Here is a 10,652-nt window from a genome sequence, read left to right as displayed (position 1 = left end):
CACATCAATTCATAAAACAAAATTTATAATTTAAAAAAAGCATTATTAAGTAGTTGCAAAGTACGACTGCGCGCCGCCCTTAGTTGGTGCGTGACCAATCTGTATACGCGTCAATGTAAGCGTGAGATCACGTACGGTTAGCAAACAAAAATTCATTAATTCAAGTTATGGATTTCACCCATTTTTATAATTTAAGTATTTTTTTAAATTTACTTATTAGGAGTGGTCAAAAAGAAAAAACTGCTCACTTTCATAAAATTACACTCTTCTTGAAGAAAGTGGTACACGCGGGTATTAATGGCACGTCCCTGGAAACACTAAATAAATATTTTTAATTGATAGGTATTTTTTTTAGACGACTTCGTTTTCGAGAAAAAAATTAAAATACCAGACGCGTTCCACGAACCGAACTTTATCAATATCGAAATCTACCTTTGCATTTCCTCCGCTGCGGGAATGCTTTTTTTTAGTCTATATATGGATAAGTTACATCGATAACTACATCGATATCTAGGGACAAGTTTAAAAATAAACAAATTTACCTCGCCATTAATTACTTTGCATTTTCTTTCACTTTAAAGAATTGACATGCTGACCGTACTTCGTGAACAATAGCAACGAACAACTCACTCGCTACTGACAGGACCGCTCCGTCGGGTACACCCACTAACGGAAATGTTTATTTACGATTACAACTACAAATAAAGGCCACGCGTGCTCGTACTTTGCAACAATAATATTTGCAATAATATAATAAAATTAAATAAATATTCTAAAACTTCTGTCACAATTCAGAAGTTTTAAGGTACGCGTCCATTGGCCCGCGCCGGACACACCGCACACAACGTATTTTATTTTGCTTTTGCTCATAAATGGCGGCGATCGGTGCGGGCGGCACGGATAGTGGACGCAGCACTATGTGAAATCATACAAAGCAAAATAAAATCCGTTGCGTGCGGTGCTCCGGCGCCGGCCAATGGACGTGTACCTTTATTATACACTATCTAAATCTTTAAGAATGAAAATAAGTTGTATTTTCAAAGTAAAGACACCTCCCAGCTGAAGGTAAAACTAGGACATTGAGTATGAATCAGTACTAATTTTTCGATAATTCCGGAATGAGGTTGTTCGACAGAGAACTAAAGTCATCGACATAGCTCAAAGAGTCAGCAAGCTGAAGTGGCAGTGGGCTGGCCATATACGAGTGGAGACCGCGCAGCGGAAGACGTAACGTGGGTCGCCCCCTGGCTAGGTGGTGCGATGACCTCCGAACGGTAGCCGGCAAGAAGTGGATGAGGAGAGCCGTAGACCGGGCTCAGTGGTGTGGATTGGGAGAGGCCTATGTCCAGCAGTGGACGACTGTGGGCTGTTGATGATGATGATGATGATCGATAATAATTGTAAATGGACGACTCGTAAGGAATGAAATCATAATATAAATATATAAAAAAGTGCAAGGAAACTTCATAAAAGACCTTTCCAATCTATTCAAATAACATTATGAAATGGAATGTACTGCGTATTTTGTAATACATTTATAAGCCTAAGTAAGTATTAAAGTTGGACACTGTTCACAAAACTTACATAGCTAATAAGGGTTTGACCCTTAAATTCCCCATTTTTTAATTTTGTTGTGGAGTCATGTAAACAACTCCTGCTTATAACATACCGACCATGACTTTACGTGTTATACGTTACGTATACCATAATGTAAGTTAAATAAATAATACATTTAGTTCAATTTATGTATTCATTGCAGGACGCATACGTCATTTAGGGGGCAAAATGATCAAAACTGATAAGATAAAAATTAAAAAGGGTAAATTTAAGGGTTATTATTATTGCTTTTATTTCTTCTTTTGAGCAATCATTTTAACAATATTTATTTTGATCACACACATTTACAATTTCACTTTTCCTTATTTACTTAAAATAGGATTTATTAAAGTAGAAATTACTATCAGAAAAATAATAATTGACTAATTATGTAAAATGACCTTCCTTTATTCCTTATCTTTGTCTATTTTTACCACTTTCAGTTATCTTCCAAATGTATTAACAATATATAATAAATAATGTAACATTACCAATTTCACCATTTAAAAAATGAATATAAATAAAAAATACTTCTGGAACTCTATACTTAAGTGAGAAGATAAAGGTTTTTTGAGAATATCTTCAACAATATTGAACAACAATATATCTTTAATGAGTATTATTAAGTTTAAATCTAAATTTTGAGCCCTACCCCTTAGCAAAAGCTTAAACTACTATCTACTTAATTCCCCAATCTATGAAGTTCTTTAAAATGAATGCATTAAAAATACATTTTGGCAATTCACTACATGAATAGCATTAACAGTTTATTTTTTCTTTCCAGATTTAACAGTTTGTTCTACTTCTTTAGACCAAACCAACTTGTTAAATTTTTCGCCTAAGCTGTAGAGACTACAAACTAATCCAAGACAGACTAGATAGAACACTACTCTTAGGGGCCAGTTGAGTATATTCAGTATAGGATACACCCAACTTCCAGTTTTAAAATATATTACATGAATCCAAACCATGTAACACAACATATATGTACAAAGTACAGATAGTCCAATTTTCTTCCTAGGATACATTCTGAAGGATGTTAACAAATCAATTAGAATAAATGCCATTATGTTTGTGTGCATTACATGATTCAGCCATGTAGGAAAATATGGGTCTAAGCTTCTTGGTAAAATGAGCTCTCTGTCGATGGCGTATATGCCCCAAAATGTAATACCAACAAACATAGACAGTGGAAAAGCCAAGGCACTAAATAATATATCTTTTATGCGTCTTATTAAAGGCTTCTCTGATGGTGTTGGCTCATTATTTCCAAATAAGTCATTCAAAAGTGCCAATGTGAAATACAAAGTTTGCATAATCTAGAAGAAAACAAGAACAAAAATTAGTTAAGTAAAAACTATTTTCATTAATTTAAGTGTTTAAAAATATTCTTTTGAATGAAAACCTTCATTATAATAATATTAGTGTTGCTAGGACACCTTGTGAGCCCGCACAGGTAGGTAGTACCTCCCTGCCTATTTCAGCCGTGAGGTAGTAATGCGTTTTGGTTTGAAGGGTGGGGCAGCAGAGGTACTTTAAGAACGGAGACTTTGAAACTCATGTATCATGGTGGGTCGCAGCATTTACGTTGTAGATGTCTATGGGCTCCAGTAACCAATTAACAAACACCTGGTGAGCAGTGAGTTCATCCACCCACCTAAGCAAAAAAAAGAATCTTAGTATAACAATAATATTGAGGTACTTCAGAAGCTGTCCATTTATACTTTTTTAATTCTATTACAAGCATTCAATTCTAATATAGCTTAGAAGTGTTATAGGGTAAGTAAGCATTGGAAACATTTTCATTAATATCATAAATCTCAGTAAATTAACAATATTTATGATTTAATTTTATCATTACTATCTGTAAGTGGTTAGTATAGGTGATAGAAATTGCGAGATGTGAAAGGCCAGATACAAATTGTGATTACCCATGGGCTCCATTAACCAATAAACATCAGGAGGACTATGAACTGTGTGGAATATTACAAAATTTTGCAAGTTTTAGCAAAGAAAAGGCAGCCCTCCACACAAACATATCTATGACAAGACTACCACTTGTTGGTATTTAATAAAATTTCCATTATCCCAACTATTTCTATACTTTCATAAAATCTTAATAACAATCTAGGAGTACTCACTTTCATAAATAATATGTAATGACATCATAAATTACTAAAGGTAACTTACAGCATTCAAATGGGTCAAGTATTTCATCTTTCCAGCATATGGAGTGACAATGGCTGAAGTGCTCGGAACATTCACATGCACCTGGTCATAGTAACAGCCATAACCAAAGTGTATAGCACCCAAAAGGTGAAAGAGGATCTTCAGCATTGTTGGTTCTGTAAAGCAATTTTAGGTTAACTTTTATTTTGGGCAGAAGTAGCTTGGATAGGAAATGATTGCTTGTGCAAATTGTTCTTTCATCTTGGAAGTCATTTGTGAGCAATCACTAAGTATGTATAACCATAGAAAAAATGGGATGTCTCTTAACTCGTATACTGGCATAGTTGCAGGTTACAAGTATATCTGCTGTCTTATCCTTTAAGCCACAATGTCTTCACCTTGCAGAGGCAAGTTTTAGATCCATATTCTACAATTATTAAGTAATAAAATGTAATTTATGTTTTGTTTTTAGTTCATTCACATTGAGAAATTTTATTTTTCTCTGCGATGAAGCAAGTTCTTTTATTGTTAAGACACACAAATAAAGCAAGCAATGTCAGTTTGTACTATCAAATTAGACTCATTGTAACTCTTCAAAGTGCTCTCCATAAAACAACATTGCAAAGTACCAGTCTTTTTGTAATTCTAGAGAATCAAAGATTCTTAGAAACTTGTGAAACAGGAAATACAAGCATTTTTATGCCAATTGCTCATTAAAATATTTTAATTATAAAACAAAGAAAAACAACGTCACATTTTTGAATGTTATTTATAAATACAGACGACAGAGTTGGAATTTGACCGTTTTTTTTGCACTTTTAAATATCTTTTAAAACGGTTCTGCAAAAGATTTAAGTTTATTAATTAGTGGGACAGTAAACGATTATTATAAATCAAAAGAAATAAATCTAATAACGCTTCTAGAACGTCAGCATGCCTTGTAATCAAATAAATCCATCGGTAGACACAAAATTTGTAAGCAAAATAATAATAATTCGTAAGTGATAATATTTTCAACATGGTACTTAGTACAATTTTCATAGTCATGAGTTACAAAACAGTGAGAAATTGCAGAATCAAAAATTAGATTAAAATATTTTTTAAAGCACATCTCTGCCGTAAAAAAAAGTGATTACCTTTATTTGAGTAAGTATGTATTAGGACTATGTACAAGTTTTGTTAGTTACGAACATGAAAGAGCAATCGAGATTGACAATATACCGACAGCAGAAGCTGTCTTCTGTCACCTATTTGCTTGAGTACCATGACATGGGGTAAATTGAGATCCTGGGGTAAATTGGGATCCTGGGGTAAATTGGGACAAACCTGCGGAAGATTCTCAAAGTACTTGTAGCACGGAATCTACCTAATTTTCTTTAAGGTAATATTTATCAATGTATAGAAGAAAAACCAAGTTAATTATGGAAGTACTAAACATGAGTTAAGTTGGTCCCAAAAGTTCGTCAAATTAAATTTAAAATAGTGGTTGAAAAGTGCGTTTTAAAACAGCTTAAGGAACTTTTAAAAAAAGTGATATTATCGTTGTTTTTTCAATAAGATCACAGTTTATATAAGTCTTTAATACACCTGGAAATACCACAACAAACGGTAAGTTGCAATATTCTTATTTTAAATACAATATTTCGACAAAATAAATAATGTATATTTTTTCCTTTCTTTTTGGGGAAAATTGGGACGTATGTAGGGTAATTTGGAACGAGACTGGAAAAATTAGGGACGAGAAAACACAAAATTGGAACGCCAAAAGACAAAATAGGGATGGCTTATTAGGGTTGTCACTGATATCTCATAATAGATTTTTTAGCCTATACTATCACTTAATTGCGTGATGTAAAGAAGGTTAATGTGTTTATCAGTTAGTTTATGTAAGTATTATAGGTAAAAGAAAAGTATATATATAATTACTTTTTTTTCGCGACATTTACCTTGTAATATCTGCCCGGTCGTATGTTCTTTATAGCAATAAAAAAAATTAAAAGTTAAAAGAACTCAAACGAATCAAAACTTTTGTTATTTCAGAATCTATTCACGCGTCGAATCATGATTTTGTTAACATTCACAACGAACACACACAAATAAAAACAGGCCTCAGATTTTAAATGTAACATTAATTAAAAATCCGAGATATCCAATTATGAGTGAGTGAATTAATTGAGTTTAGTTATTTCGCTTAGAAAGAATTTCTTTTATTTTTGTTATTATTGGCAGTAATCAGATAAAGCTGTTTTTTTATCTTATTCACCTGATATCTTACTCTTGCTCAAAGATTATTTTGAAAATGTTGATTAAATAAAATTGTATTATTGCATTTCCAGTCCTTTTGTTTTCTATTTTTTATTCTATTTTATGATTTTGTTTCAGAGTTGTGATTTTTAAGGAAATTAAATAATAATTTTGTAAAATATAACATGCACATACTTTTTTTTGATCATTGTATTGTTGATTATCATTCACGTCACATCGCTTCGGAATAGAAACCAGCTTAATTTACACTATGTTGTGTATTGTGCTTAAATTATGGATTGTATTCATCATTTCGGTCCATATAAATAATTATATGGCACCTACCTATATATCGCAATAATGCGAGTTGACAACCCTTACAAATATCCCAATTTAACCCTTAACCGTGTCAATTTACCCCGGACGCTGGGTAAATTGGGACGGCCATTATTTTACCGATTATTTCTTTAAAATGAATAATTAAAATAATGTAACGGTTTTTATCACCTAGGTACGTTCAAGACTCAACTTATTTCTTTGGTTGAGCAGTGACTATTTAATTGGAACTATTTTAAAATTCAATCTGAAGGTCGATTTTGTCCCGGAAAAAGGGCGGGAACGTCAAACTAAATAGGCGCTTTTTTCAAGTTAATTTTAATTTATTTGGTTTTAGCCCTTTTTTACGACATTGTTTCCTAATTTTTCACTGTGTTTGAGTTTAAAATTATATTTCATAAGTGTGTTCCGTAATAATGGACGATGACGACGGGGGTGAGGGCTTCAGCTCCGCCCCTGTGTCCGCTCCCATAATAATGGGAAAAAGAAGAATGAAGTCATCTGAATACGACGAAAGCCGCAAAATAAAAATGACTTTCATTAAAAATAAGCGCGGTCTTTTTAAAGACCACCATGCTCTTTACGAAGACCTTACAAAAAAAGAATACCCAGTGCTTCTTCAATCAAGCATCTCACAACCAAATAACAGAGTCCCAATGGACCTGTTAAAAATAAACAAAGCATTAAAAAATATTCAAGGGGTCCAGTATGTCAAAGCTGCTGGGAACTTTTTTGCTAAAATTTACTTTGGCTGTGCTCGGGATGCCAACGCTTTTTTATTAAATGTAAGTTTTATGGAGTTAAACAATTGGACAGCAAAAATACCTTACGATAGCATTGAGAGTCAAGGAATTATTCGAGCTCCTGTGGAATTGAACGAAGAATCTCTTTTAGTAAATTTAAAAGCTTCATGCACAATACTCGGAGTAAAAAGATTTTTCAAAAAACAAGAGAATGGAAGTGACAAGCCACTGCAAACTGTGCTGGTTACATTTTTGGCGTCTAGCCATCCTGATCACGTCACATACGAGCATATTTGGATGCCTGTTTCGGATTATATTAGACCTGTGTTACAGTGCTTCAAATGCTACAAATTCGGACATGGAAGTGGTGCCTGTAAAGCCACTCAAGTTTGCTCTATTTGTTCAGGCAATCATTTTTATAAGGAGTGCAGCACTCCCAACATCTTCAAGTGCTCCAACTGCAGTGGGCCACATTCTGCAGTTTCTTACTCTTGCTCAGTAAAAGCAGCCAAGGTTGCTGAAGTTAAAAATAAGATCATCGGCAAGCAAACATCATATGCAGCCATACTAAAGAATCCTGTAATTAAGAACCCCGTGACCTCTTCTGACATACCTATATCTGCGAAGACCCCTCAAGGTAGGGCTTTAATTTCAGACATTATCAACTCAGAAATTGTCATCAGAACCATTACAAAAACTTTAATAGAATTGTTAAAGAAAAAGGATTCTAAATCCCCTTCTGGACCTATATCTACTCAATTAATTAAAGAAATGCTAGTAACAAATTTTACATCATAAATTATGGATAGTTCTACTCAATCTTATATGCATAATTCTGTTGGTCAGTTTAATATCATTCATTGGAACTCTAGAAGTTTATTTCCTAAATTAGATCAACTTAAAGATTTCCTCAGTAAACTTGACAAGTGTGTTGATATGATTTTATTCAATGAAACCTGGTTAACTTCACATAAAATCATCAAATTACCTGGATTTAATGTTATAAGAAGAGATTCCAACCACCCACATGGTGGGGTTGCTATTGCATTACGCTCTAAGTATAAATTTAAAATAATAGACACAATTTCTCAATATCATTTTCAAAATATTTTAATTACAGTTTACATTAATAATTTTTCTTTTGACATTCTATGTGTTTACATTCCTCCACCACCAAATGGTAAGTTCACTATTAATTTATTGAAAGATTCATGTTCTAAATTTGTTTCAAATAATTATTTAATAATTGGTGACTTCAATGCACATCATGCTTCCTGGAGTTCAAGAGTCAATGATAGAAGAGGTAAAGCCCTTCATGATTATGTGGAAAGTTCTGAGTTGGTTTGTTTAAATGATGACACAATCACGACCTTTGCTCCATTTGGTCAACAAGGTAATGTATTGGATCTAGTATTCGCATCCCCTGCTCTTAGCTCTAGTTGCACAGTTTCTGTCCTTGATGATTTGCTCAGTAGTAATCATTTCCCTCTATTTATTGAAGTCTTTAACGATGCTTTTATTTCTTCCTTTGGCCCGACCACCTTTTCAATAAATCAAGTTGATACACTAGATAATACCTCCTTAGCTAACATAAATTTTAATAAGATTGACTGGTCAAAATTTAATAAGTTATGTGAAAGTGAGTTTTCAAGTTTTAGCTTCGCTGATAACCCTCTTGAAAATTATAGTATGTTTTTGAGTATTTTACATGACATATTAATGACTTTTGACAAAAAGTGTTACTCGCACAAAAAACGGATTTATTCCAAAGCTGTTCCTTGGTGGAATGCTGATTGTGACCGCGTAGTTTTACAAGCCAAAGTTGCTTTATTATCGTACAAGCATTATCCAAATATGGAAAACTATATTATTTTTAAAAAGCTGGACGCTTTGAAGAAAAGAACTTTATATGAAATAAAACGTTCAAGCTGGATGAATCTTTGTTCATCATTCAATCGAATGACTTCGAGTAAAATTATTTGGGAGCACATTCGTAGATTTAAGCACGCTAAACTCAATAATATTTCAACGTCTTCAAGTTTTTTTCAAAATTCCGCTAATGCATCTTTGTTTTTGGATTCGATAGCTGGTTCTGAGAGTGAAATTTCCGAATCTAAGTTACAAGATTTTTTTAACAGCCACGGAAAACCGGAGGCTCAATGGCTGGTAGACCCATTCTCTATGGGCGAATTTGCGACTGCGTTAGAAAATAAAAAGGAAACCTCCCCTGGTCCTGATTTCATCCCTTATAAAGTAATCAAAAATCTTCCCCAGTATGCCAAGGAAATTTTATGTCAAATATTTAATGATCTTTGGCAAAACAACTGTATTCCTCCGATTTGGAAAACTCAACATGTAGTACCGATTTTAAAGCTTTACAAGGATCCCAACTGTATCAATTCTCACAGACCCATTTCTTTAACTTCTTGTTTTTCGAAAATTTTCGAAACTATGTTAAAAAACAGGTTAGAGTGGTTTACTGAAAATAACAACTTAATACCAAGTACTCAATACGGATTTCGTAAAGGTAAAAGTACAATAGATAACTTAAGCTGTTTGATTGGCGATATTAAAAATAACTTCCATAATAATCAATTTACATTAGCGGTATTTTTGGATATTAAAGGGGCTTTTGATAATATAGATCATTCCTACCTTATTGAAAGTCTACATTCTTTAGGCTTTCCAGGACATGTTCTGTTCTGGCTGTACAATTTCCTGAACAAGCGCTCTATGTTTTTGAAAATTAAATCTAGTTTATTTGGTCCTAAAATTTCTACAAAAGGTACTCCTCAAGGTTGCGTTTTATCACCTCTCATATTCATACTTAGTTTAGTATGTTTCATAAAGAAAATTCCAAATTCTGTTAAACATTTATTCTTTGCTGACGATCTTGTTCTCTATGTAAACTGTAATGATATTAAAAGTGGTGAATCGGTTATGAATAGTTGTTTGTGTAATATTTACGATTTACTTACAAATTCTCTAAAACTTGAGGTCAATATTTCCAAAAGTTCTGCAATTTTATTTTCCCAAAATGGATTGCATTACCCTAAAGTTTTATACAATTATGATATTATTCCTGCTCAATCTTTCGTAAAATATGTTGGTCTTTCTCTAGATTTTGATCTTTCGTGGAAAACTCATATTGATGTTATTTGTAAAAGAGCTGAATTAGGTTTGAATATATTAAAATCGCTAACTGGAATAAAATGGGGAGCTGATCCCAAAGTTTTAAAAACGATTTACATTGCAACAATCCGAAGCCATTTCGATTATGGCTGTATGTTCTTTTCGGACGCAAATTTTTCTATTCTTAAGAAATTAGATAATGTGCAAAATAGAGCATTACGAATAATTACTGGTGCTATGATGTCGTCTCCAATTAATTCCTTGGAAGTTGAGGCTGGTATTGTTCCTCTATTCATACGAAGAAGTTTTATATTAGATAATTATTGCCTTAAGCTTATTAGCCGTGATAATCAAGTAACTTACAGGTATTTGAAGTATGCAAATATTCCAAATTATAATTTAATTCCGCTTCCTAATTCTTCATCCATATCC

General features: G+C 33.0%; 1 protein-coding gene across 1 annotated transcript; it reads right to left on the bottom strand.

The window, feature by feature from the left end:
• Nucleotides 1–563: 563 nt before the first annotated feature.
• On the bottom strand, nucleotides 564–5,051 carry LOC101737513 (androgen-dependent TFPI-regulating protein). Its single transcript, XM_004931720.5, has 3 exons — nucleotides 4,902–5,051; nucleotides 3,787–3,941; nucleotides 564–2,915 (listed from the first exon to the last, which is right to left on the bottom strand). The coding sequence occupies exons 2-3, from the start codon at nucleotides 3,931–3,933 to the stop codon at nucleotides 2,364–2,366; spliced, it is 699 nt and encodes a 232-aa protein (XP_004931777.3). The 5' UTR covers nucleotides 3,934–3,941; nucleotides 4,902–5,051; the 3' UTR covers nucleotides 564–2,363.
• Nucleotides 5,052–10,652: the final 5,601 nt, after the last annotated feature.

The sequence above is a fragment of the Bombyx mori genome, chromosome 3 (genome assembly GCF_030269925.1).
Source record: "Bombyx mori chromosome 3, ASM3026992v2".
Lineage (NCBI taxonomy): Eukaryota > Metazoa > Arthropoda > Insecta > Lepidoptera > Bombycidae > Bombyx > Bombyx mori.
The sequence above is the reverse complement of the archived record's forward strand: the minus strand, read 5'-3'. Positions and strand labels throughout refer to the sequence as shown.

Coding starts and splice junctions, on each gene's coding strand:
- LOC101737513 (XM_004931720.5), bottom strand. CDS start 3,933: ATGCTGAAGATCCTCTTTCACCTTTTGGGTGCTATACACTTTGGTTAT. Junction 2,916..3,786: donor ACTTGACCCATTTGAATGCT/GTAAGTTACCTT, acceptor GTTTTCTTCTAG/ATTATGCAAACTTTGTATTT.